This window comes from Penicillium bovifimosum (genome assembly GCF_028826915.1).
Source record: "Penicillium bovifimosum strain IBT 22155 chromosome Unknown utg000001l_segment0_segment0, whole genome shotgun sequence".
Lineage (NCBI taxonomy): Eukaryota > Fungi > Ascomycota > Eurotiomycetes > Eurotiales > Aspergillaceae > Penicillium > Penicillium bovifimosum.
In genome coordinates this window covers 39,432-66,271 of record NW_026622710.1, presented here as the reverse complement: position 1 = coordinate 66,271, position 26,840 = coordinate 39,432, and the positions used below count along the sequence as shown (strand labels likewise).

At 51.3% G+C, this 26,840-nt stretch overlaps 11 protein-coding genes across 11 annotated transcripts; 7 read left to right on the top strand and 4 right to left on the bottom strand.

The window, feature by feature from the left end:
* Positions 1–1,208: 1,208 nt before the first annotated feature.
* N7515_000030 (flavin monoamine oxidase family protein) lies at positions 1,209–3,247 on the top strand (the record flags this gene model as incomplete). Its single annotated transcript, XM_056660774.1, has 2 exons — positions 1,209–2,620; positions 2,662–3,247. The coding sequence occupies 2 exons, from the start codon at positions 1,209–1,211 to the stop codon at positions 3,245–3,247; spliced, it is 1,998 nt and encodes a 665-aa protein (XP_056525940.1).
* A 1,286-nt stretch (positions 3,248–4,533) lies between these two features.
* Positions 4,534–5,244, top strand: N7515_000029 (Haloacid dehalogenase type II; the record flags this gene model as incomplete). The annotated part of the gene is made up of 1 exon (XM_056660773.1): positions 4,534–5,244. The coding sequence occupies one exon, from the start codon at positions 4,534–4,536 to the stop codon at positions 5,242–5,244; it is 711 nt and encodes a 236-aa protein (XP_056525939.1).
* A 1,629-nt stretch (positions 5,245–6,873) lies between these two features.
* On the top strand, positions 6,874–8,228 carry N7515_000028 (uncharacterized protein; the record flags this gene model as incomplete). Its single annotated transcript, XM_056660772.1, has 2 exons — positions 6,874–7,970; positions 7,994–8,228. The coding sequence occupies 2 exons, from the start codon at positions 6,874–6,876 to the stop codon at positions 8,226–8,228; spliced, it is 1,332 nt and encodes a 443-aa protein (XP_056525938.1).
* Positions 8,229–10,931: 2,703 nt separating this feature from the next.
* On the bottom strand, positions 10,932–11,330 carry N7515_000027 (uncharacterized protein; the record flags this gene model as incomplete). Its single annotated transcript, XM_056660771.1, has 1 exon — positions 10,932–11,330. One exon carries the CDS (start codon positions 11,328–11,330, stop codon positions 10,932–10,934), a length of 399 nt encoding a protein of 132 aa, XP_056525937.1.
* A 3,318-nt stretch (positions 11,331–14,648) lies between these two features.
* On the top strand, positions 14,649–16,387 carry N7515_000026 (CRAL-TRIO domain-containing protein; the record flags this gene model as incomplete). Its single annotated transcript, XM_056660770.1, has 4 exons — positions 14,649–15,590; positions 15,644–15,685; positions 15,750–15,849; positions 15,921–16,387. 4 exons carry the CDS (start codon positions 14,649–14,651, stop codon positions 16,385–16,387), a joined length of 1,551 nt encoding a protein of 516 aa, XP_056525936.1.
* Positions 16,388–16,613: 226 nt separating this feature from the next.
* On the bottom strand, positions 16,614–17,655 carry N7515_000025 (uncharacterized protein; the record flags this gene model as incomplete). The annotated part of the gene is made up of 4 exons (XM_056660769.1): positions 16,614–16,976; positions 17,035–17,196; positions 17,255–17,572; positions 17,620–17,655. 4 exons carry the CDS (start codon positions 17,653–17,655, stop codon positions 16,614–16,616), a joined length of 879 nt encoding a protein of 292 aa, XP_056525935.1.
* A 1,168-nt stretch (positions 17,656–18,823) lies between these two features.
* On the top strand, positions 18,824–20,149 carry N7515_000024 (NADH:flavin oxidoreductase/NADH oxidase; the record flags this gene model as incomplete). The annotated part of the gene is made up of 2 exons (XM_056660768.1): positions 18,824–18,994; positions 19,052–20,149. The coding sequence occupies 2 exons, from the start codon at positions 18,824–18,826 to the stop codon at positions 20,147–20,149; spliced, it is 1,269 nt and encodes a 422-aa protein (XP_056525934.1).
* A 96-nt stretch (positions 20,150–20,245) lies between these two features.
* N7515_000023 (retrotransposon Ty1-copia subclass) lies at positions 20,246–21,830 on the top strand (the record flags this gene model as incomplete). Its single annotated transcript, XM_056660767.1, has 3 exons — positions 20,246–20,256; positions 21,195–21,554; positions 21,617–21,830. 3 exons carry the CDS (start codon positions 20,246–20,248, stop codon positions 21,828–21,830), a joined length of 585 nt encoding a protein of 194 aa, XP_056525933.1.
* Positions 21,831–22,154, top strand: N7515_000022 (uncharacterized protein; the record flags this gene model as incomplete). The annotated part of the gene is made up of 1 exon (XM_056660766.1): positions 21,831–22,154. The coding sequence occupies one exon, from the start codon at positions 21,831–21,833 to the stop codon at positions 22,152–22,154; it is 324 nt and encodes a 107-aa protein (XP_056525932.1).
* A 1,550-nt stretch (positions 22,155–23,704) lies between these two features.
* N7515_000021 (uncharacterized protein) lies at positions 23,705–24,397 on the bottom strand (the record flags this gene model as incomplete). Its single annotated transcript, XM_056660765.1, has 1 exon — positions 23,705–24,397. One exon carries the CDS (start codon positions 24,395–24,397, stop codon positions 23,705–23,707), a length of 693 nt encoding a protein of 230 aa, XP_056525931.1.
* A 453-nt stretch (positions 24,398–24,850) lies between these two features.
* N7515_000020 (aldo/keto reductase) lies at positions 24,851–25,967 on the bottom strand (the record flags this gene model as incomplete). The annotated part of the gene is made up of 3 exons (XM_056660764.1): positions 24,851–25,047; positions 25,103–25,755; positions 25,828–25,967. 3 exons carry the CDS (start codon positions 25,965–25,967, stop codon positions 24,851–24,853), a joined length of 990 nt encoding a protein of 329 aa, XP_056525930.1.
* Positions 25,968–26,840: the final 873 nt, after the last annotated feature.

Sequence of the window (26,840 nt, the reverse complement as noted above, 5' to 3'; positions counted from 1 at the left end):
CCCGTTCTCTCTCTCTCCTTTGCTTTCTTCTATTCCTGGCAGGCACCCGGCAGGATCGATTCATTTTCATTTTCATCCATCAGATCCATCATCTGCTGTGTCATTTCATCAAGTCTCATCAGAAAGTAGCGTGGAGCGCACGCTCTCTGGCACATTCTGACATCACCTGATAGGCCAGGCTTCCAAGTGCCTGCCGTCAGTTCCCTACAACTTATCGGTATCTTCTTGAAGCGAGCATTGAATAACTCAATTGAGTCACAAAGAACAATGTCTCGACACACAATCTGCGGTGTATGAAGATATGAGTGATATCGGAAGCGATCAAAGCACTAGGCGGGGAAGGGCCCAAATGGGCAAACTTCTCGACGATCCCTCGTATTGACCACTCAGGTTCTAATCTCGGCAATCTCAACCTCATACACCTCATACGAAGCTATTGGCCATCGTCGATAACTAGCCTAAGCAATGCCCCTACTAGCCTCTACTCCGCAACGGGCGTGTCAAGGCCGTCGCGCCGAACCGCCTAAGACTTATCCTGTCCAGGTGTTCCTGCATCTTAACTGATAAGAGAAACGTCCAAGATTGGCAATCATCAGAACGTTCGGCCTGATTGATCTGAATAGGCAGGTAACTTGCATTGACTTCCCCAGATTCAATTTCTAATGTCCGATATTCCCGACCCCGGGTTGGATACCCCCAGTCCAGATTCTCAAGATAACGTCGTCTCAAAGCGTCGGACATCAATCCGCTCTGATAAGAGCACAATCAAGATCAGGAACCGATATCTGACATCTGTCAACAATCTTTGGGGCTTGGAGCTAGTCTCTAGACGGGAGTTCGGAACGTTGAGATGCTTGCCCTAGACTACATCTTGTCATTTTGGGGCTTTACGTAACTGCGATGGGAGGGTTGATTCGCTGGGAATCTCTTCAAGCCCTAGTGCTCGTATACGATAACTATCGCATCTTCGGGATATCATCTCCAGCTTCAATATTATCGCGAAACAGATACGCGGAAAGATAAGGATCTTGCGATCGATTATCGTCTGGGTCAATGAGCTTGATAGCTCCAGCTATCGGGTTAGCTACTTCGAGACTGGGTGCAAGAGAAACAGGACATATAAAAGGAGTATCCCGCGTGTACATGAATGAGACATCAACAAGTACTCAATACTCATATCCATTCCTACATCTTTACTGCCCGTTACGATGAAGATACCTGTACAACATACCCTACTAGGGTTGGGTCTATCCGGCCTGAGCTTAGCTGGTATCGCAGGACGAGACTTCGAGGTCATACGGTTCCACAGCCTCGCGGGTGTCACAGCCGACTCTTTGCACAACATTCATGTCGAGTTCCTGGACAAGCAATTCGAGGGTCACCTGCAGCTCGTCTACGGGGAATGCGGAATCCAAGATCCGACACAGAGTCACCATGAGATCGGGAGTGCGTTTGTGAAACGCGAAGCACTGCCAGAGCGATTCGTATGGGTCACACCATCTGACGCACCCCATTCAAACTGTCTGCATGCCTTCTCCGGATCAAGACTCGTGGGCCGGTCTGCGCCCATCACAGTCTCGTCGCCAATCAAGAAGCGTGAGAGTATCGCCGATGTGGCAGATGCCATGGGACCGTGGTTTGATGGTGTCTCGTACATGAAGTCAAAGAAGAACTCCAAGGCATTTGTGTCCAAAGCGAAGAAAACGTCTGTTGCTATTCTTGGCGGCGGAATGTCCGGCTTGATGACGAGTTTGCTGCTCGACTCTGTCGGTATCCATGACTGGCACATCTACGAATCCTCCGGCCGCATCGGAGGTCGCATTCGTACCAAGTACCTCAACAACACAGCTCCCGATCAATACCAGTATCAGGAGATGGGGCCGATGCGATTCCCCGTGAGCATCACCTATGCCGACACCAACGAGACTCTCGAGATCCAAGATCACCGCATGGTCTTCCAACTGGCCAATACTCTCAACACGATGAATGCCCACCGACCTGACCTCGCGGTCAACTTCATCCCTTTCATCCAGAACAGCCCCAATGTCCCAGCATCCTCTGGCGGCAACCGTCTCCCCAACGGCTTGATCCCGAGTGCCGCCCAGATCGCAGCCAACTCCTCCCTGGCCTACAAGCCCGGCTCGCCCAATGACACAGCTGTTGCTGAAGCAAAATCCGCATACAACAATTTCACCGAACTCGACAACCGCGACACAATCCGCAAACTAGCCACCAACATGTACCAAGCCCACAAGCAAGCGGTCGAGGACGGCATGTTCGACTGGTCCGAAGCCGGATATCTGAGATCACTGGGCTACAACGCCAACGTCGCCGACTATGTAGCCGGCACCGGCGACTCCCCAATCTGGGGCGACCTCTATGACGACGTCTACTTCGCCGCCACAAAATGGCGCACCATCGACAAGGGCCTCGAATCACTCCCCCGAGCCTTCTACCCGCACGTCGCAAAGAAGACAACCCTCAACCGCACTGTTGACGGACTCGTGTACAACGAGGCTTCCGGCAAAGTTGCCGTTACCTGGCGCAAGGATCCTTTCCAGTTGACCCCTGAGACAACAAGGAATATGACTACGCTGTCGTCGCCGCGCCCTTCAGCAAGGTGCGTCTGTGGGATATGCCGCGGTACTCATCGCTCCTCAGCCGAGCTATCTCCACTCTGAACTACGAGCCTTCCTGCAAGATCTCCCTGCTCTATAAGACCCGCTTCTGGGAGCATCAGGAGGAGCCGATCTTTGGCGGATGCGGGTCTGTCGATGTGCCGGGTGTCGGAAGCGTCTGCTACCCGTCTTATAATCTGAACGGTACGGGACCTGGTGTCGTTCTCGCGTCGTATGTTTCTGGCACTCTGGCTCGGTCGACGGCTGCTCTGAGCGAGGATGAGCACGTGGCGTTGATTCAGCGCACTATGGTCGAGATCCATGGAGATATTGCTGCGGAGCAGTTCACTGGTATCTACAACCGCCAGTGCTGGGAGTTTGATCAGCACCAGGCGGGGGCGTGGGCCGATCCGACTGTTGGGCAGCAGGAGCTGTATCTGCCTGCTTACTATCAGACGGAGTTCAAGACTATCTTTATTGGGGAGCACACCAGTTATACTCATGCTTGGATCTTCTCGGCCTTGGATTCGGCTGTTCGGGGGACTACGCAGTTGCTGCTTGATCTTGGGCTTGTCGATGAGGCGAAGGAGATTGTTGAGACTTGGATGGGTAGATGGATTAAGCTGTGATGTGGTGTCTTCTGATGATGACACAGTATATAGGGGATGTTACCCTGACTTGCATAGTTTCGCAGTATATTCTATAGAATGAATTGATAATGACATTCATGATCAATTACCATTCGCCTATAGGTACCGTCTCTCCCAAGGTATACCCTCGAATGTACTTCCATATGGTGGCACTGTCTGGAGTGGGTAAACCGGAGGTGTTCAGACGGAGTGATATACCCAATCCTTCTTTGCAAGGTAATATGCAACTCGGAACAGGCCTCAAATTGGCCACTACACCATAGAGCCTTTGCTTTCTTTGTCACTATAGCCCCATTGTTAGTGAGACACTGACCGTCTATCTCAAAGGAGATAGATGTCCTCTCATCTATATAAACTACGAGCATACCATCCGATCTCCAATTCCAGCCCTCTCCCGTCTGACAAAGAGTACCCCAGCCGGGCCTGAGGTTACCCCAGCAGGATGGTACAAGAAGGTATATTCATGTCCAATGGGATCTACATCGACGAAACCTGCGCCATCTGCGGACCAATAGTATGGGTAAACGTATTCCTCGCAACACCAGAGCACCGCACCAAATCCGACGCAGATTTCATGGATCTAGTCGCCGACGTCATTTGCGCACGAATCTCACAGCGAAAACCCTTTCTGGCTGCTATATCCATCACCCCAGAGCCCATGCACCACCGCGTCATGGGATGTCTGTCGCTGCCGGCTCGGGGTAATTACTGGGCTTTTGTTAGGTACCGTGACTTGTATGTTGATGGGTTTCTTAGGGATGCGTTGGAGTTGGCGCTGTTTTATCAGGCGGAGTGTGCGGCTGGGCGGGTGAGAATTGATCGGGAGAGGCTTTTTCGATTCTTGCATTTGCGGGTTGATGCTTTTTAGGTGAGTCAAGGATGTGGATATATTGAAGGTGTTTAGTTTGGGTGAAAGAGGAGGATATTGGGTTCTTTGTTTTTTGGTGTAGATACTCCCGTCTTTCTGCGCTGGTTATCGGGAGCCATTTGCTGAAGGATTGGAGTTAGCAGAATATTCGCAATAATGACTCAAGATGCCGATAGATCTGTTAATCTAATTCATCATTCCAGTCAGATATACGAAGTAAAGATCTGCAGTCGAAATGGGGGCTGAAGCAGTTTGGATTTCTAATCAACCTTGGAATGCTAGGGCACACTCGTCAGCTTACATCTCGACTTGCTGTCAAAGTACTTTTCTAGAAACCCATGATCTTACACTGATCAAGTTCCTTGTTGCATGAAACCATTGAAAATCTACAACAAAAATGCCTGAAAGAAAAATCAAAGCTGTCTTCTTCGACTTCATGGGCACATGTCTGGACTGGCACAGCAGCGTAGTCCAGGCTCTCCCGCCCGCAATCCCCAGACCCGCAGCTTCAAAGCTAGCTCTAGACTGGCGCAAAGAGTACTTCCACGAGAACAGCAAGCGCGTGAGCCAAAACCTCCACGTTGAAGACTTCGACATCACTCTAGCCCGCACGCTGGATGTAATCCTCGACCAATGGCCCGATTACAGGTCGCATTTCGACGCGCAAATCAAGCAGCAGGTCATACAAGCATGGCACTCGCAGCGCGCATGGCCAGAAGTTTCTGCGGCAATCAAGAGTCTACGCCAAGACCACGGTCTGGAGGTCTTTGTTCATGCGAATGGTACGACGCGTTTGCAGTTGGACTTGGTCCGGTCTTCGGGGCTGGAGTTCAATATGCTATTCTCAAGTCAGTTGTTAGGCGCTTATAAGCCTCGACAGGAGGCGTATGAGAAGGGGTTGGAATTGGTTAAGCTGAAGCCGGAGGAGGTCGTGCTTGTTGCGGCACATGCGTATGATCTGCGGGGGGCGAGCAAGTGTGGGCTGAGGACTATCTATATTCATCGGTGGACGGATGATGTTGATGAGGATATGGAGACGATTAGGAATGAGTTTGATGTGTTTTTGGAGAGTATGGATGGGCTTGGGAGTGCTGTTGTGGGATTGTGATTATTCTAGATTCTGTCTTCTATTGCGAAGGTATTTCTTTGGCAAAGAGCATATGATAACATTGTTTAAACTATTGGTTATCTAAGTTAAGCATTGCCTTGATTTAAGTTTATGTAGCTCGGCCGCCCAACCCCCATCCATCCTCCATAGGCGCAAATGTCCAGGCATCGTGAAGAAGCTGTTCGATGGAAGCCTTCCAACAAGATCCACACTTCCCTGGGGCCAAGTTCTATCACCAACGGTGCCTCTATGCGTCAGTGGTTGTAACATGTCACCGGTGCTGATAGTGAGGCGCCTGGGCTGTCTTTCCTCCCAGGGAGTATTGCAGCCCAAAATACATCAGACGCATTCCTTGGTCTGAAGACACCAGGCTTCATATCTCCAACAGGAGACCCTACAGTCTTGTACATTGTGCACTCCTCTCGACCGCCCATAGTCTTCGTATTCAAAGACGGTCCCTCCAATCTGGCGCAGGTCTCGCCAGCTGACGCGTGTCAAGGTGTCAAGCTCGGGGTATCATAATCGCTTCACCAAACAGAAGCCCGTTGGCGCAGTTTATTGATGTCTCCTTTGAAGAATAGATAGTCAGCTTAGAACTTTTCTCTCACTGTGAGCTGGGTGGCAGGGCTTGAGCCTCAACTGAGGGGATCTGGTCCATACATGAAGCGGAAGCCGAAAGACTCCACCAAGGGTGGTTCGTCGACGACTTTGGCAACAGGTCGAGGATAAGACACAGGAAGCCGTAATAAATGCTTGCGAGCTTCTCAAAAGGACGAGAACAGTAGAACACAGCTCATGTGGGTCCGGTCTGGACTGGGTGTTATGGATTGACTAGTAGCTGGGGCTGTCTGTGTCGTCTCTTACCGGATATTACGCCTGTTATACAATGTACATAGTTGGACATGAGATTCATCAAGCCATATGACATGTTCAACTGAGGGAAAAGTAGCTGTATCTGAAGGTGAAGGACCTGGTTCGTGGCCATGCCCATGAGCCCTCTGTGGCAGTGGGAAAGGACTCATCATGTGGACAAATACCTCGCTCTTGCCTTTTCAGGAAGGGGGCAAGTGAAACCACAAGCAAACAATGAGAGCAGCGTTTGCTATTGTTCTGAGTTGCTGCCTTTTGGTCCCTTCCCTTTTGGAAGACCCAGATGTCTATATAATCCCCATCCTTTTCCATCTTCCTCCTCTTCTCTTCTTCTTCTTCTCTCTCCCCAAGTAACCACTTTGATTTCACTCACAGCACGACCCGCTGTGACTTGATTCCTTTTCTCGCTCAATCCACTTCTCCGGCCTCACCGGCTTCCATCAATTTTCTATTCAAAGTATGTCCCTCAACTTCCCCTACCTCACCTGGCCCTACCTCACCTGGCCCTACCTCACCTGGCCCTACCTCACCTGGCCCTACCTCACCTGGCCCTACCTCACCTGGCCCTACCTCACCTGGCCCTACCTCACCTGGCCCTACCTCACCTTGCCCTCACCTGCCCTCACCTACCCTCACTTATGTTGAGATGTGATGACACCTATGACACCTTAACCTGACTCTATCTTCGTTTGAGATGTATGAAGTATATACTAATGTCTTGACCTTCCCTCCCTAGAAACAAAAAAAAATACAAAAAAAATGTTGTTGATCCCGTTCCTAGGGATCTGCTTGGGCATGACTCTCTGGAGTCAGTGGCTCCCCATTCCGGGGGTCACTGTTCCAGAGATGTCGTTCAGGGAGCGTCTGTCTGGTGCTGTCCAGCTGACTTTGGGGTCTTGGATCGTCTATGACACTGTGGACACTCTGATGTCCCAGCGTCCTCACTCCGGTGATACTGCCGTTGTGAGTGCCGTTGTGAATGCCGTTGTGAGTGCCGTTGTGAATGCCGTTGTGAGTGTCGTAGACGGTCATGGGTATGCCAACACGACCGACTTCTTGGTAATCAGTCCTGTAACGGATGTTATGGTCCCGCTTACGCGGGCCGATACCATGCCGTCCTGGTTTCCAACTGGTGTCAAGGTACCCATCCCGGGTCTGGCCTGGTGTAGCGTCGGAGTGACAACTTCTCTTCCCGAAGAAGTTGTCGACATCCACCCGCTCAAATCAGGCCCTGGGCAAGGTCTCTTCGTCCCCCTGCTGTGTGTCGTTGTCTGGTGTTTTGTCCAAGGTCCCATGGCCTTGATTGCTTACACACGGCGATTTGTTTCCTTTGTTGTCCGGACCTTGGCTGAGCGGATACTGGGCGATCTTGAGGGCCAACCGCAAATTGCCCGTGTGCAACTTGTGGCCGAGGAAGATTCAACTTTGTACGACAAGTTGGATTTTCTGATCGCCGGCTTGATGGATCTCCAGGATGAAACTCTTGCTTGGGTCTTGGCCGTGGACAGTCGTCCCGACTCGGTGTCTCACGTGTCTGTTCTCTCTCACGCTGGGGGTATCTGGGTTCACCGGATCCGCTCGGAGGGTGAGCAGGCACGGGACCGGAAGTCGGCCCGCGATACCACCACCAATGGCACAGGCAGCGGCTGTCAGCTTCCCGGGAACCCACCTGGGATGGATGCATTTAAGCAGGACGATGCCTCGGCTTCGGCTGAGGTTCTGAATGCGAAGGGTGCGGATATCGAAGGTGATGGGTCCCCCCAGAAGAGGAAGAGGAAGAACCGTCCGTCGCAAGCAAAGAGACGTCGCTTTAAGCGGAGGTTACTCGAGGCGAGCGAGAAGGAACTGGAACAGGCGTATCCCAAGCCTACTGTTCCAGCCTCTTCCGCTCAAGGTACACCTCGCGCGGCGTGCCTTTATCGGCTTTGGCTCCGGTCTTCGTTCCCACTCATCTGGCGGAGCAGGAGCGGCAGAGTGGTCCTCTTTCTTCGGCTCCCGTGTCTATGCAAATAGGCATTGATCCTCCTGACGACTGTGGTACGGGTGCGCATGATAATGGTGTCCCTCCACAGCGGTCCTTCCGCCGCCGTCGTCATCGAAAGCGTAAAGCCTAGATGCGTCGATGGTGTGTTGGACCTGTATCAGCGAACCGGATGGCTGGTTGGGACAATCTAGAAGGAACACCTCTCTCTTCGGAGGGTTGATTGGTCCTTCTGGGGCGTCTTAGGCCATCTCGGGTTGCTGATACAAGCTGTGTAGGTAGAGGCCGTGTCATGCGTCCTCAGAAGCTTTCTGATGGTGGTTGAGTTCGGAGATTGAGGGACAGCACCCACAAGTACGCTGCACTGGAGGCCCAAGACAACAACAAAAAAAAAGAAAAGAAAAGAAAAGAAACCCCCAAAACCCCTAAATCCAAAAAAAAACACCAAAAATCCAAAAACCAAAACAACAACTACAACAACTACAACCAACCTCTTCGAGGCCGGATACCGGATGTGAGCGACAACGGCTGACTGGGACAACCGTCAACCTACAAGTCCAACGGCCGTCTTTGCTGAGTAGAAGCCTCATGCTTCTACAAAATGCGTCGAAATCTTTATTGGGATACTGGCGATGTAAGTCTATTCAATGTTCCCCTTGAGACAACAGCACTGACGAGTCCACAGGCCGGGCTCCCATTTCCCTTTCAAGAAAACAAAAAAAAAAAAAAAAAAAAGAAAATCGAAGAAAACAGAAAAGAACAGAGAAAGAAAAAAAAAAAAAAAAAAAAAAAAAAAACTCGAAGAAGACAAGAAAAAGACAAAGAACAAGCTCTTTTAGGGCACGGCGATTCCACCTTGGAAACAATCTCTTGTGGACGACACTCCGCTGGTTTGAGCACACCTTACAAGTTACAGCTCCTTGCCCTTATGGTCATCCTCACCAGCTCCTCTCTCTCCTCTGACTCTCTCTCTCTCTCCTCTTCTCTCTTCTCTCTTCTCTCTTCTCTCTCTCTCCTCCGGCCGACCATCAAAGATGCCCGGGTCGCCCATCCATCCTCCTTATCGATGGGCCCTTACTCATTCCTCGCTTGCTCACAGTGATGAGCCCCAGAGGTACATGAGTCGACAGAAAGCTGGTCATCTCCACAGCTCTGCACTCAAACCGGCCGATTCCAAAACATCACGGCCATGGGTCCCTTCCTCCTTTTAAACTCCGACTCCGCGTTCATGATCCTCGTCTGTTCCCAAGCTTAATGGGAGAGGGTCGTACTGGAAAGTGGCCGTTCACTATGGATGATCCATTCGACATTGGGTCTACCTTCAAGCCTTCAGACCGCTGTACAACATTCTTAGCGGTCTGCGTCGAACAATCACGGCTTCTGGGCTTTCGCCCTCATTCACAATCGTCCCATGACAAACCACCTTGGTAGGACATATCCATCCCCGGTTTGAGCTTCTTTTGCTAACTGTCGGGGTTTTTACAGGGCTGGTGGCATCTTCTGGATCGATTTGTCCACCTTTACTTTCTCCTTCCCCACGCCAACGATTTCGGGGGCTACAACATGTACAGGGCTGGTGGCATCTTCTGGATCGATTTGTCCACCTTTACTTTCTCCTACCCCACGCCAACCATTTCGGGGGCTACAACATGATGGGATCTACGAGAAAGATGGCTTTACCCATGTTGGACTAATGGAGGCACGTTCAGATGAATCACCACTTGTGGATGCAGATGAGTCGAACCATACATTTGTTTGCACATCTCCAGCATGTGGAGTTGGATGCATTTTGTAATTTACTTTGATGATACCCCTGTGGCCTACGAGGCTCTTTTGTTTTACCCTGCTATCAGTCTTTCCAGGCTGTGTGAAGTTCGTCTCTTCCAGCCAATACATGTACAAACATCTCAATACAAAACATGTGCTTCCATCACGGTTCATTTATTTAGCGAGTAGCCGGTATGGAAGATGGAGATGACACAGGTTAATGGCCGCGCGAACCATGGATTCTACTAGTCATATATGGCAGTCCCAATATGAGAGACTAAAGGACTTAGTAGTAGCCAAAGACAGGGCAAATTGTAGAAGTCTGTATGCTCGGGTCTACGGGGTTCTTGATACTAGCACCTGTGCTAACATGTCACCGAGACGATGACCTATTCGCTGCTTTGGCCGTACGAAGCATACCGTTAAGATGTCCAATAAGTCAATTTAGCAGGACATTCGCCCTACGTACTAACATAATCCACCATCCATTCGCCAGATATCTGTGCCAGTAGAGAGGCGGAAGCCGTCCGCAACATCGACAAATGCCGCTACGCGGGGGCCCCTTTGGCAGTGGTGCTGAATTTGCCGGTCTTTGGAGAAAGCAGCTAGACATCGCCAAATTCATTCATGACTACAACCATTACATGGGTGGTGTCGATATCGAATCAGTACCTGTCTTCGTACGCGATCCATCTGCGGTCTATGCGTACTTAGTTCCCGCTCCTTCTCTTCTTACTTGACAAGCCTTTTACCCTCGCTTCGCTCGGGAGGCTTGAAGGCGAAGTCCGTAGTCAGTAAGCTAATCGCAGGAGGTTGATAGTTAGGACATTTTCATTTGGGCATCGCGAGAGTAGGCTAAACAGAAGGCGGGCATGCAGTTTTACACAGGTCCAATGATAACGCGAGAAGAAAAGGGCAACCCCACATCTAACTAACTTGTACAGCTGACTCCGTTGTATGGAAGCGCTGTACGACCTCTGGAAATAGTACATATTCTGTTGCATGCGAGGCCTCTACGTGTAGGATCGATAGTTTGGTCACTCCACACCCACCTTTTTAACGACTGTCCCTAGCTCTTATTAATTGTCATAGCGAAACAGAGACGGATCGGAAACTGTACACGACGGAGAGTGAAGGATAGCTGTCCCTCGGTCGTCTCCAATGGCACACGCGGGATCGTGTACTCCGCCGCTTTATAGTCGCCGGCGATGATACGGGCGGTGATATTCCAATCATACAGACCCGTGATGATGAGACGGGTGCCGTTGCAGAGGCCGCCCTCTTGACGTAGGTTCCAGATCAGCATAATCGGGGCGCCGACCTTCAAGGCCAGCTCCGACGGCGGCAGGCTGGGGATATTGATGGAATGTAGATACTCCGGAGGGTGGTCTGTCAGCGTGGATTGATCCCTGGCAGAGCCATCCCGGGCACGATCCGCAGACCAATACATCCTCGAACGGCGGGGCATATGGCCAATCAACCGGTCCTTGAACACTGTCGCCGCGTCGTTACGGATGGTGATAATCGACCGCTCGGCAAAAGTATATAGGACTCCGGCGACTGCCGACAGCGCCGTGGCGGGGTAGACGGCATCACAGAGCTCTTCCACGGTATCAGACCTGGGGATATACTGAGGTAGAGGATCAGCACTTGTAAAAAGCGAGTGTAGATAAGGAGGCGGGGGTGAATTGCCGGCAGGCGTGCTCCATACGGCCAAGATCATGTCTCTGCACGGTGCCAGGGCGGTACTGGGAGCGAAATGCAATGGGCGTCGCCACGGCGGGTGGGCAACGGGGGCATAACTTAAACGGCTGGCGGCGGCGCGCCAGGTCGATAAATTGGGGTATAGGAAGCTGATCACACAATGAAGCAGGGCTGCATACCGGTAAGGGCTGGCGGGGGGACGCTGCGGTCTGCATGTAGCACAGTTAGTGAAGGGCTCGGGGCGCCGTGAATAGTCGACGAAAGTCAATAGCGGGTGAATGCCGCCGCAGCAAGTGCACTGGCGAGTCTGGGCCTTGCGGCATGATTTTCAGCAGTATCAATAGTATTGGCACGTACGGGGCCTCGCTCTCGACCTGTGTTGACTGGGGATGACGGCATCTGTGGCAGGATTTAAGCCGACATTTCTGTCGTGGAGGACCGCAGTCAGGGGTCGTTTGTTACGGCACCGGCTACAGCGCTTGGTAGACAGGCGGGCGTTTTCGGCGGCGGACGCTCACGCAGTGGTGTTGGGGAGATAGGATTGGACATGGCGAAAGGCTGTAGTATGAACAGGTAAGAGGCTGTAGGATTGAGATGGAAGACGCGTGAACAGGTAAACAAAGCCAGGAGATGTCATAGGCTAAACCCAAAGGGGGTAAGTGCTTAGGGAACAGGCCAATGATGAGGCGAGAAAAAGAGAGCAACGAATGGAAAGGCAGGCAGTGGGGACACTAAAGCGGAATCGGCAAAGATCCGCATCTGCAGAAGCGCTGCAGTTTTCAAAGTGGATCCGAGGCAACATTCTCTTATATTATAGAATATTATAGAATGCTGCTATTTAGAATTGACACCAAGCACAAGCAGATCACCTACCCTAGGCTAATCCGCTGGCGGAATCTAGCCTCGGTCTGCTGGATTGGCCGTTGCCGTGCTGCCTGGCTTGCAAATTGCAAGAGCTCTTTGTGGAGCTTCTTGCGGGACTCTAATTGGCTAGGCTTAGCCTGTCCCTGCTGCTCTTTGGCGATATATCGAATGCGGTATGCAATAACAGTAGCAGCATCAAGAAAGAAGGATAACAGTGGGAACGAAGTAGGAGCAGATGAATCTCATAAGACCAGTACTGATTCGCTATATCGACATTACCCATGTAATGGTAGTCATGAATAACCTCAGGGATGTTAAGCTGTTCTTCCTGGCATCAGTAGATTCAGCAGCACCACTGCCCAACTGGGCATGCGCGCAGCGGCATTTGTCGACGATTCCGATGGCTTCCGCCTCTCTGCTGGCACATGGAGATATGGTGATTGGTGAATGGATAGTAGACAGTACTAATAGCACATTATGATCCTGTCACGCGAAATAGAGGAACCTCACGAGCCTTAGAGGCGTATGATGTACCCCAGGGGATGGATTTGATAGACTCTTTTTCGGGCGATGTGTCACGTGTGAGTGTGTGTAGCTGGCTGGGTGGTCAGAAGGTGATTCAGAGATGGTTAGACAGTGTGTAGCTGGCTGGGTTGGCAGTAGGAGATAGAACGGTGTGGAGAGCAGTGCTGTGGAATTCAGGTTTCAGGCACCAAGAGAGGGTTTGGACTTTGAATCCTGAGCGCTATGATAGGCTATTCCCTTTGCTGGTAAGACGCTAGTTCCGTTAGCATCCTTTCTCTGCCCCTTGCTTCCCTACAGAGTACAGTAATACAACGCACCGGGCTAAGATGAGACGCGTATGAATATGTGTAAATAAAGCGCGTTCTTGTTTAAGTGGAACGTCACGGTGCGTGGGAATTCAGGGATATGAGACTATGTACTAATCTGTAAGAAAACGGTGGAGCTAGCTAACCAATGAAAATATCCTGTCCAAAATGGCGCTAATGAGACATGTCAAAGGGGATGGGACTTCGTAGGGGCGGATGCAAAAGATGCGAAATACTGTACTGTACTCCGTAGGGCAGCCTGGGCATGGGCGGTCAATAAGTCAATGGGCGGCTAGATGTCCAAAGTTATTCCGTACGGGTCCAAAGGCAGCCGTTTCTGGCCTCAAAAGCAGTCATTTTCGGCGTCAAGCCCACAGGTCCTCATATACTACTCTGGTGATTCTCGCATGGGATCATCCTGGATAGTGGATGGAAGAACCCAATGTCAGACATGTCTTGCTTTCTAAACCTCTCTAGCTCATCGGCATCCCCTCTCTAGAATGCCCAATGCCTATGGTCGGACCCTGAAGGCGACTGCCGAGGGATCTCCAGACTCCCCGTAGTCCAGGAAATGGATGCTGAAGTAACTTGCTCGTGGATCCTACAAAAGTGCAATTACGATGCCTCAGAGGCTCAGAGGCTCAGATGAAGATTGACCTCTCCCACGTGGGGCGTCCAAGGTTCGCCCTGCATACCCAAAGCAGTTAAGCGTCCTCGGACAGTTCCCCGGATATTCCACGCATGTGATTTTGACATCTTCTGCTCTTCCGGGGTATGCCCTGTTGGACAGTGAACGTATTACAGAGTCTCGAAGTCTTCTCAGTTCGCTTGGCGTTTCACTCCCTTTTATCATCGCAGTAGCGTCTCAGCCTCTCAGGCATAAACAGGTGGAATTGATTGTGATTTTGTGGGGAAGATTGATCTGCAGTGGGGATTGAACTACCGAGCTGGTGACAGACATTTCTGGAGGCAGGGGAAATGCCTACGCCACCGCTTCATGACGCAATTTTACATGTTGATGCGAATATATGAACCAATCTGATCCCTGCAAGCGACGATTATCTCCGCATTACGGGGGATCGTCGCTTTTGCACCCTCCCCCTCGAACGTCCATTCAGACCCGTCCAGAACCATGGATCATGGCTGTTTCAGGGTCCCAACAAGAATAGGTCCCAGCGTCAATATGCTTCGAAGATGGACTAAATCGTTATCACCGAGGTATTTTTGATTCGCCCGTGAATCTAGAGGTCGGCCGAGGCAGCTGCTCCATTCATGTGGCGCCGTCAATATTCCATTGGGTAAGATTCCCCACCAGCGGATCTGGGGCTAAATACGCGGGGAGTTCCTCACATCAAGTCTGCATCGCATTCGAACTTCACACACACACAATGGCACCCGCTATCGACTTAAACTCTGGTCACCTCGGCCATCTCACTCCCGTTCAAAACAAGAAGTTGCTGGAACTTTGGACTGTCCTTTTGACCTCTGCTGCAAATATTCTGTCATCGGTATATGACGTCCCAATTCCGGAGGGCACCCCAAGCAAGCTTTTCGAGACTTTGAACAATATAAATGAACCCACAGTCGAGGCCATCATCGGCGCATTGAAGGGTGAAGCCACCAATGGACAGACATCAAATGGAACTGCACCAACCCAATCCAATGGCCATACCAACGGAGAGACAACCACCGAAGGCGGCGCCGAGAACCCGGAGCAAAAGTCACTCGACAAGGTTGACTCGCTCATGAACAAAGACGCCAAGCAAACGATAATCTCAGAAATCGCCAACAGAAAGGTCACCGCGGGGCATTTCTCTTCGCTTTTCGCCCAGCTCCGCAAGTTGGGCGTCCAGGAAGAGGAGATCAAGTCCATGGAGAAGATTTTGTCTGGCATGACGCCTCAGGATATGGTCTTTATAATGTTGAAGATGATCAAGCAGGAGCACCCAGACAGCTTGTTGCTCCGGTTTTTGCGCGCTCGGAAATGGGATGTCGGCAAAGCATTTGCGATGATGGCGTCAAACATCCTTTGGAGGAAAGAGTCTGGAGTCGATGAAGAAGTCCTGCCCCGGGGCGAGGAGTTCGCTTTGAAGCAATCACTAAGTGCCACCGCAACCCCGAAGGATAGGAAGGACGGTGCCGACTTTATCAACCAGCTCAAGTCGGGCAAGAGCTATCTCCATGGCTTTGACAGGGATGGCCGGCCTGTCAACTATGTCAGAGTTAAGATTCACAAGCCAGGTGCTCAAAGCGAGGAAGCTCTTGAGCGGTATATCATTCATGTCATTGAGTCAACACGGCTTACTGTGGCTCACCCTATCGAGACGGGGGTATGTTTAGTCGATGCGTGGCAACTCATTGACTCTGACTGACATCTACACAGACAATTGTCTTCGATTTGACCGGATTCAGTCTATCTAACATGGTAAGACCAGCAGCAGCGCAATCAGATTACGAACAACTGGGCTTGTGCTAATGCCTCCCAACAGGACTTCCCACCAGTTAAATTCATTCTCAAGTGCTTCGAGGCAAACTATCCAGAGTCTCTGGGGCAATTGCTCATCCACAACGCACCTTGGATTTTCTCCGGTAAGTGACACATTCTCGCATCCCCGCTTCTTCCTGGTAGCATACTCACCAGCCCACCTTGCGTGAATCAGGTATCTGGAAACTCATCCACGGCTGGATGGACCCGGTTGTCGCATCCAAAGTACACTTCACCCGTTCAATCGCCGACCTAGACAAGTTCATTCCCCGAAATCAGATCCCCAAAGAATTCGGAGGCGACGAAAACTGGACTTACGAATACGTCGAGCCCGCCGAAAACGAAAATGCCGTAATGGATGATACCGAGACGCGCGACGCGATCATGTATGACCGCGTGATGATTGGCATCCGCGTGCTCGCTGCCACGGCAGCCTGGGTCTCTGCCAGCTCGGCTTCTAATGGGAAGGAAGAGGGTTCAAAGGTGGAGGAGCTGGCGTCGCGCCGCGAGGCTGTTATTGATGAATTCAAGGACAACTACTGGAAACTTGACCCCTATATCCGGGCCCGGGCGCTTATTGACCGGACCGGAATGCTTGCTCCTGGTGGTGTGCTTAAGCGCGATGCTGTCGCTGCTTCTTAGGTGAAGTGGGGTGTTTCCCTAGAACTTGGAGCTGGTGACTCAGGTGTATCGTCGAGCGGTCTTCTTTCATGTCCTTTTTAGTGTCTGTCTCTCGTTTTTTGAATGGTTTTTTTGCCATCCTTATACCTAGATATCATTCTGAATGTCTCTTTTTGCGAGAAAGGCTCGTCTTACTCTCTCTGGAACTGCTTTACCTCACTCGGGCTCGTTTGGAAGTGAAAAGCAGTTAAAAATTCTTAACCTTCCCATCGCCCGTACTGGCCACCGAATCATTCGCCCAGTACCGCCCACTAATCCCGCCGATATCCCCAACTGCCAGACGCAGTGGAATTCTTGCTCCTTCTTCTGGAAAACAGTAAGTGATACGTCCGCGGGTACAGAGAGAGCCGCGCTTACCAACAGACTTGGGCGGCTGGCCAGCCTGCATACCCAGCGAGGTGCCCACCCACCCAGGGCAACAGCAATTGATCAGCAGGTGAGGGTTTTCGCGGGCCAGGATGCGCGTTGCGGCGTTCAAAGCCGCCTTACTGGTAAAGTAGGCCAAAGGGGGCCAGCCTTCTGACATCGCAGTATTCTGATCCGCAGAATCCTATAGTTGGGCGGTTAGTTTCCGCACAAAGGGTGGCAAAACAGTCAAGGTAACGTACGCTGTACTCATTTACCAGAGCGTCTAGCTCGGAAAGAGTGAGATTGGGATCCGAGAATTGCGCCTGCAAGCGAGGATGGAAGTATTTGAGTTCGCCGCTTTGGGAGGAGACGTTGACGATGCGGCCGTTCTTTTGCATAATTGGTAAGAAGGCTTGACAGACCTGGTGATTGTTAGTTAGAACTTAGGGATGAACTGGAGTAGAACATTTAGTGATCTACCTTGAGAGTTCCGCGGTAGTTCACATCGAGAGTTTCCTGGCGTTGGGCAGCAGGGATTTTCTCCTGGAAATAGTAGATTCCGGCATTGTTGATGAGAATATCGCAGCCCCTCTGTTCGTTGCTGATCCTCTTGCTGAGGGCAGTGATACTGTCCTGGTCGGTGAGTGACAGTTGAGCAGGGTAGATTTTGGCGGTTGGGGGAACAGTCAAGTCTGTCAGGTCAAAGGAGGACCCGGCACGAGAGACTGTATATAGAATCAAGGGGCGTGAGGTCTGTTTTAGCAGCGCAGCACAGATGGCACGCCCAATGCCACGGTTCTGTGATCATGGTCAGAAACGGCTTGGGATAGAGGAAGGAGACTTACGGAGCCAGTAACTACGGCTACTATAGGAGTCTCCATGGCTAGATAGAGATATCTCGAAGATGATGGGATATGGAGAACAAGGTGGAAGGAGATAAGTGAAGTTGCCTGGGCCCTCTAAGGCTAGGTAGGGGGGGAAGGGCCACAGGGGCCAACCCGGGCCTGCGGCTCGGCGAGACAAATCACCCAGGTGACACGTCAAGCATGTACCTGTAAGTTTTAACTATTGTAGTGGGAGAACTGCGACATCGTGGTGAAATCATGAAATGAGCGGTGTAGGATTACTCAGCATTTGTGATATAAAAGGCTTCATTGCATGGATAGGAGATAGGACAATCAGACGCACTTCTCCCCTTCTAGACAACCCCTGTGTTCTCCTCTCCCGTAGTCCCACTACTGACTACTCCCAGTGGCGTACCTGGTTCGCAGACAGGTTCGCGTTGCTCGCTCTTCATTAACTATATACACAGTACAAAGTGAACAGGACATCTGTACAGTGGAGTACCTTTCTAAATAGAATATCAACAAAATCTTCTGTCCAGTGAGCGAGCTCCCCGCCAACTGGTAGTGGAAGCATCCCGCCAACTGGCAAACCTTCCGCCAACTGGCAAGGCTATATCCCTACGAATTGCCCCAATAATCCGACTGCGACACGTGCCGCGTCTGATCTGGTGTTTCATTTTATGGCAGGGTATCGATTTCTTCAGGGTTGATTCACAAACTGCTCAATCTCTCAGAATCAAAGCATAAGGTTAAACAATAGTTCCCAAGGTTCCTTGATAACTAGCTCCCGGCCTGCCGTCATGTTCCATAATCAACGCTAGAACGTTTTGGAAGGTTCTCGGAACCGGACTCGGGAACCTCGGGAAGCCATCGGGCTCTTGTTCAACCGGGTGGAGATAGTTCGGTGACTTTTTTTTCCTCTGCGCCCCTGTGCTTCGCCCCTGCCGGCCTGCCCTGACAAATTGATCCATGGACCATGCGCCAAAACGGGGTGGATCTAGCGCGGTATTCAATTGCCGTGGATCGCTTGTCATTTCAGCGCCTCTAGAACCAGATGGTGATCATCAAGCAATGTTCAAATTTTCAGATGATGAATCAGCGCTCAATAGTTATCCCCACAGTAGATCGTGTATAAATCCAGAGTCTTCTCCCGACAGGATACATTCCATCAAGCTGATAATAATAATACCTGAGCACTATCAAAATGACCTGGCCTGACGTCTCCGCCAAGCCCGCCGAGGGCATCTCATACTACACTCCTGCCCAGAGCCCTCCGGCAGGCACAGCTCGCGATCCTCAAACGAGCGGAAAGCCCATTCCCAAGCTGTTCAAGCCTCTCACCATCAGAGGAGTGACTTTCCAAAATCGATTGGGCGTATGTGATTCCCCACAAGACCCTGTCCAAATGCATAGCTAACAATATGACCCCCAGCTGGCGCCCATGTGCCAATACAGTGCCGAAGATGGCCATATGACCCCCTGGCACTTAGCGCACTACGGTGCCATCGCCCAGCGCGGTCCAGGAAGCCTCATCATCGAAGCAACCGGAGTCGTCCCTGAGGGCCGCATCACCCCGCATTGCGTGGGTCTCTGGAAAGACTCGCAGATCGCGCCGCTCAAGCAGGTCGTCGAGTTTGCACACAGCCAGGGCCAGAAGATCGGTATCCAGCTCGCCCACGCCGGCCGCAAGGCATCGACCGTTGCGCCTTGGCTCGGTGGCGTTGTCGCTAACAACTCCGTCGGCGGATGGACTGATAACGTCAAGGCTCCCAGCGCCATCCCCTTCGCTGAGGGCGATCCCATGCCCATCGCCATGACACTGCAGGATATCGCTGAGCTCAAAACCGCCTGGGTTGCGTCTGTTAAGCGTGCTATGGCTGCGGGCTGTGACTTCATTGAGATTCACAATGCTCACGGTTACCTTCTCTCGTCTTTCCTGAACCCCTCGTCCAACCAGCGCACAGATGAATACGGTGGCAGCTTTGAAAACCGGATCAGACTGCCGCTGGAAATTGCTCAGTTGACCCGTGACGCTGTTGGCGAGAATGTGCCTGTCTTCCTGCGTATCTCAGCCACCGACTGGCTCGAGGAGAGCATGCCCTCTGAGAAGGGATGGAAGCTTGAGGATACGATTGAGTTCGCTCGTGCGCTTGCTTCTCAAGGTGCTGTCGATCTGATCGATATCAGTACTGGTGGTTTGCACCCTGCTCAGAAGATTACCTCCAGAGCTGGTTTCCAGGTTCCTTTTGCTGCTGCTGTCAAAAAGGCTGTCGGTGATAAGATGCTTGTTGCTGCTGTTGGTATGATTAATAATGGAAACTTCGCGGAGAAGATCCTGAATGAGGATGATCTTGATGTTATCCTTGTTGGTCGTGCTTTCCAGCGTGATACTGGTCTTGCGTGGCAGTTTGCCAAGGACTTGGATGTTGAGATTGCCATGGCTGGTCAGATTCGTTGGGGGTTCACCAGCTTCCGCAACGCGTCGGAGTATATCCAGCCTAACTCGATGAAGGCTTGCATTTTTGATTAGACTTAGACACCTACCGTTGTTTTTTTAGCATGGGAAGCTGCATTGCATCATATAGAGCATTTCTTTGAATTGAACCACATACTATTTGCTTGAGACATGCGATTGAAGTAAGAATACGGAGTAAGTCTGGACTCTGGGTGACGACGGAAAGGACACAGTTGTGTGTGGCTTTTGCGCAGAAACTGTGGCCTTTCCACGCTGTGTATCGCCGCTATACTGTGTAGTCGCGAGGTAGCTTTAGTTGATAATTACTTGTGCGCAAGCGCCCAATCTCTTTAGTCTTTGCTACCTCTGGTCTGATGTCTATGCTAGGTGGTATCTGCTGAATCGACCCGTGGGCGTGTGCCTCAGAGCACACAGCCAGCAGCCTTGAGCGTTCCCCTCTTCAAGACTTCAATAGGTATTTATTCCTTATCATTCGGTATTCCGGGGGTTGTCCTGAGCCCGGGTTACTCTCAGTCTCATCTATCCGCGGGAATTCCGCCAAGAACTGGAACCTGTTACCTTTGGTCCCCAGGCAACTACTGTGGCATCTCTCCGTCGCGGCGTCGCCACTCGCCAGGACGATACTTGAGCTGCGCAATGGCACCTTAGCGTGATTCACCTTCCGGCGCTTCTTGGGACTGGAGCCCGTGCCGTGAGTCCGTGACCTACTAGGCTACTACTCCCCGAGTTGTGCCGGCAAAGAAAGACACCGCCGGGAAAGGTGCCGGCCCGAGCCGCGGCGCCGCCCCTCAAAGTACAGTGACGCAGCAAATAATCTAACACCCCCTTTAGCCCCATCTACATGCTCACAAGAACGGTGCTACGCATACGAAGTTAGCTGCCCCTGAAGTCCTGCCCCCTCCATTCTCGTCGACTGACACTGAGTCAAGTCACTGTGACTCCGAGACCGAAATATCGGACTCCGAAGTCTCTGACTCCAGTCCCTCTGACTCTGAAGAAACCGAGTCTGAATCCGAAACGGCCAGATCAGCTGAATCTGACAGCACATCTTCCTTGATGCCACGATCGAAAATGCAGTTAGGGGAAAGAAACTTCTCAGTGATACTGAGGAATGCGTCCCTCTGAGCCCCGACGCTCAACTTATTGAACTCGAAACTCGTAGGCGTCAACTTGACTCCTCGAAGTACGATCGGATCAACGAGTATATAAATGAGTTCCGCGATATCCGCTTGCAAACCAAGCGACTCGGGATTGACAACCCAGAGGCACAGTGGGTAACACTTTTCATGGCTGGCCTGGACTCTAAGTGGAACCTTTTCAAGACCATCCAGAGAGCCGGCCGCACTGTCATGAGAATCGGCTCTGACACGACCACTCCGCTCATGAAGGTCGATGACCTCATCCGAGCCATTCTGACCGAGGAGTCCGACAACCGTGGAGAACAACCGTCCTTCGAATTGTCTCTCGCTCTCGTGAGAGTGGCCTTCGTGGCCCGAAGTCCGACAAGATGACCTTAATCAGCAGCTCAGGTGAAGACATCACCGTGAAGATTCCTTTCTGCTCCCACTGCGGCACCGTGTGGCACAAGAAGTCCGAGTGCTACCAGCTCTACCCACACCTGAATCCAAAGACAGACAAGAAGGAGCAGAAACGGCGTCGCGCTGACACAGCTGGTAATGCACAACCTACCGAGTCGGTCATGATGGCCCTTGACTCTTCCGCGATCGCCAACTAGATGAAGGGTCACTGCTTTCTTGATTCCGGTGCCTCGTCCCACACCTTTGCGAACCCTTCCTTCTCCGATCTTCAGAAGGTGGATGGCCCCACGCTCGCTAGTATTGGCAATGCGGAATGCCAGACCATCGGCCTTGGAACAGTCAAACTTCAATGCCGTGTCGCTGGCCGCGATGTCACACTTTCTCTCACGAATGCCCGCTATTCGCCTGGCGTCGGGGTCAACCTCATCTGTCTCCCAGCTTGTGAAAAAGGGAGCTACGGTCACTCACTGAAAAGGGCGCGGAAATCAAACGCGGTACCGGGCGACTTATCTGCTCCATGACTGAGAATATATTTCTCCTGGACCTCCGCTCCCCGTCCCGTCCCTTCGCCCTGGCCGCCTACTCCCTCTCTGTCCCGTGAACCCGCGCCTGGCATGAACGCCCGGGGCATCTCGGTGAAGCCGGTGTTGTTGTTGTTGCATTTTTTTTAACGTCCGGTGGCAGCCGGGTTCTGAAAGTGGGTTCAGAGCCGAATTTTCAAGTGTGTGATTGGTCAGGCTTGAAACCAATGCCAGGCCTCGAATGGAGTCATGTTGTCGAGCACAGAGGACGGGGAGCGGTCTCGAAGGTACGACGCGGTGCTAAGTGCTTCCTTCCAGTATTTCGAGCTCACCTAAGTTGGTGACGTGGAGTGAGGGTCAAGCTTTGTTGAGAAGTATCCGGTGAAGGGCCTCAGCCTTTCCATTTGACTGGTGTTGGGCGGTGCCGGTGTACTCAAGTTCGATACCGCAAAGCAGCTGTGCGGGTTGCAAAAGGTTACTACACAAAATACTAAACGAAAATTCGGTTGTGCCCTAAATGATGATTTCCATATCAACTTTAATTTTAGGTAATAGCATAGAGCAATGGTGGTGGTATAGTATGAAAGTGATACATGTATTTGAGGTGTATACCCCAAAATTGTGGAGTGGGTAAAGACATATGATAGGTGATGAGTATCAAGCTCTTGAGAGCAGGAGTCCCGAATCCAAAGCGTGCCATTCTGGGCGGCCAAGACATCGTGGATAGGAGATTGCAAGTACACATGCGGCGTGTTCAAGAAGTTTGCGGTGACATTGGTGGCAGTAGGAGAGAGCACGGAAGGCTAAGAGGATTTAGAGCTCAATTGAGTGTAACAAGACAAGCCAGGACTACATTGAAGGAGAATGTTTGCAAGGTGATTAGATCAAATTCTTGACTATCAAATAGGCCGCCTCAGCCTGGAAGTCGAACAGGCGATTGAAAGCACAAGATTGCTTCTGTTGCAGCAGGAAACATGAACATATGACATCCTTTTACAACTCAGGGCACAACCATGACAAGGCTGTCTTCTGACTCGATACGACTTGAGAACATTCGGCTGTAGCTCTATGACCCCTTCAGCGTACATCGAAGACCACTCAGTGATCCTCAACGGACGCTGAAGACGCCATAAAACTGCAGATAAACGTCTCCCAGGTCGTCCCAGAGGTTAGATGGAACAAGGTTCACCATTCAGAAAGCAGCCATGGTCTCAACAGGTGCCCAAGGGGGACAGCATGGGAGAAAGCTGGAGAAAAGAAAAAGAAAGAAAAAGCTGGAGAAGGGTTGAGGAATTTAAGTGTGCGTGGGTTCACGTGAGGTCACGTGATATCGCGTGAATGGTCAATGGATAGTTCATTTTCCCCACCAACGCGTCCATCTTTGTGGCTCCTAGTTAAGGGGTCATTTTGGTCTGCAGTTCTGTGGCCTCTTCAGTGTCCGCTGAGATGCGTCCTTGTATATTTCGGTGTACACTGAAGGGACCATACAATCGCAGCTCCGGGATCGACCCAACAACTCGGGAGGAAAGACAATGAGGTTTGAAACAAGCTCATGGCAGAACCTCCTCTCCTTTCCAATCCCAACACCTCCCTCGCCCTCCTTTGGCATCCGGAGCCAGGCCCATCAAAACCTCCAACAGTTTTCCAGCTGCCTCGGCCGGCTCCAACATTCCCCTGCCACCCCAAAACTCCTTCGTGAAATCCGTGCGCACGGTCCCAGGGTGCAACGCAACAGCCATTGCCCTCTGTCCACTCTTCGTGTGCAGATATAAATCGAACGATTTAGCCAATTGAAACACAGCGGCCTTACTTGCCCGATATGAATACCATCCGCCCGATGCATTGTCGGATATCGAGCCGACACGAGCGGCCATCATGGCATAGATGGCATGCGAGGGTAGCTGTAGTGGTTGGCGGGAGTTATTTGCAGATATAGATGCTGATTTGGAGAATGCTGGAGCGGATTTCAATGGGATGAACTGGGAGAGATGTTTCATGAACAGCATAGGGCCAACAGAGTTGATCTTGAAGCTGTCCAGTGCATTGGTATAGTCAATTTCACTCGGAGATTTTTCAACGTGTAGAATTCCTGGGATGGTCAGTCCCAGCCTGAGAGGGGTATCCGGATATTCCTCCCGGATTGTCTCTGCCATCGCGGATATCGTGGACTCGTCTGCGAAGTTGGTTATCCTTGTGCTGTCAAGAAAGTGCGGTTCCCGATTCTGTGTCATTACCTGTGACATCGACTTGAAGAATGCGAAGTCTCTGCTCCGCATCTTCGGCTACGCCATCGCTCGACAATAGTCTCTCTTGAAGTTCGCCGCAGTTCTTCCGTGCTGTTGCGATCACGGGAAGCTGGGTCCGTGCCAAGAGTTGCTGTGCAAAGGCGAACCCCAACCCTCGCGAGGCCGGGGTTACTAAAACAAAACCATGAGATGGCGACATGACTGGGATGTTGAAACTGTCATTCAGTGAAAGAATATCAAACTGCCCATGCTCGACCTGTGGATGACGTCACAGAGCATGGTCATCGATGTGAGGCTCGATCCGACGTCCAGACTCCACATTTCAAGTGCATCAGCGCAGTTTATGCTAGGTACATTACACATTACAACTGTGTACAAGACTACAAGTACATGAACTTGTTTTAGGAATGGATTTTGCTTTTATTTTAAACGAACGCAACAAATATGCCACTACTTTCCTTCCAGATCAACAAAGAAATCCCTGCCAAACTCGCCACTGCTGTCATTGAAACGGATCTTCCTGTTAATTTGCGCGATCTTCGCCATGTCTTCCGGGCTGAGTTTGAAGTCTCCGTCCAAGTTGGACCTGATTCTTGCAGGTGTTTTGGACTTTGGCAGCACTGAGTGACCCTGCGAAACCCCCCAAGCTGCCACACACCGCGGTTAGCATCCTGAAACGCAGCATGGACAGATCCAACTCACCAAGGGCAACCTGAGCAGCCGTTCTCTCATACTGCCTGCCTATCTCGATCAACACGGGCTCCTCGACGAGCTTCTCAGTTCCACCTTTGCCTTTCGCACTGTAAATGGTGTTCAGGTTTCCAAACGGCGAGTAGTGTGTCACATGTATACCATGCTTTCGATGCCATTCTGTGAAGTCATGCTGCTGCAGCCATGGGTGACATTCAATCTGGTGCACAGCAGGAACGATGGTGCACTCATTGACTAGGCGCATCATCTCAGACTGGTCGCAATTCGAGACTCCAATCGCCTTGGCTTTGCCGGTCTTCAGCAGCTTTTCCATTGCTTTATACGTCTGGGCTTTTGTCAGCACTCTTGGCATCATAACACGGGATCTAAGATGGCACCATACGTCGACGATGTCAATGGACTCCATGGCCGGCTTCCCATTTTCCTTTGGAAAGAGATCCTCGCCTCGCTTCCAAGCTACAGGCCAGTGCATCAGATACAGATCAACGTAGTCCATTTTGAGATCATTCAGGGACTGCTGCAGAGCTGACTCCACATCGTCAGGGTGATGCTTGTTGTTCCAGAGCTTTGTGGTGATGAAGATATCATTTCGTGGAATGCCGCTTTTTTTGACGCCATTACCGACGGCTTCCTCGGTGCCGTAACTAATCCGTAGTCAGCATCGAAGATTGATTGTACTGCCCATTCCGGCCAAGAAGAAAGGTCTAAGTACTTACACGCGTGCAGTGTCAATGTGGCGGTATCCCGCCTTGATAGCCTCCGCTACAGCAGCTTCTTGCTCTGACTGATCCTGCCAGGTGCCAAATCCAATGGCTGGGATCTCTGCACCTGTATTCAATTTCCATCTGGTGGGCATTTTGACTTCGTTTGTGTCAACAATACTCCAATACTAGGTAGCCTTGTCGTCCTAAGAGCGCAGGTTCGAGTCCAAATAGGTCAGAATGGTAGGTTGATAAATCATCACATTTACGTCAATTTTACTCAGATATATGATTCAGCAGGCTGATGACGAATGAATGAGCTCTTTAGGACGTCAGGTGGCTAGCTGGGATTCTCCAGATATCTACGATGCTTGACCGCACAAACTGGACTAATTCCGTGATCAATGATGGGCTTCCTGACGTGGCTGCACTTGTACCTTCACCCACATGAGCCCTATATCTATGATTTCATAGTCGACCTGAGCACAGAGTGAAGGGGAGTCTCGGTGCATTGTTGACTCTCATTCACCTTTCATCCTCGGAGCACTACTTCATTCATCCGAGAACTCGAAACGTGCCATTTCGCTAGAAGAAGCTCCTCGCCTTTCTGATCAGTGACAAGGAGCCTCATTAGACTCAAAATCCAGGCTAGCTCTTTCAACTTTGTCCCAGGAAGCTACTCCTTTTGCCCCCACCGAGAGATCAGCACCCACACACGCCACTGTTCTCTTTTTGCCGTCCACCAAGGGTCTTCAAGCAGCCCTCGAGAGTATTCAGTATTAAAGAGAAACTTAGAGAAGCGCGCCACATATAATATGCCTGTCTTCTGTTCTTGACGTCCCGACACCGACCAGGATAACCAGATCTTGTCCAAGACTGAGGCACTCGGTAAACCAGCACTCGGCCGGAGGACACGGGATATGTGCAACAAAGCGCCTGACAGGTTCTGACGAGTTCTCGGTGACTGCGCGTTAACACGCAGATAACCCGCGCAATATGTGCCGATGTAAGCCAGAATCAGGTCTGTT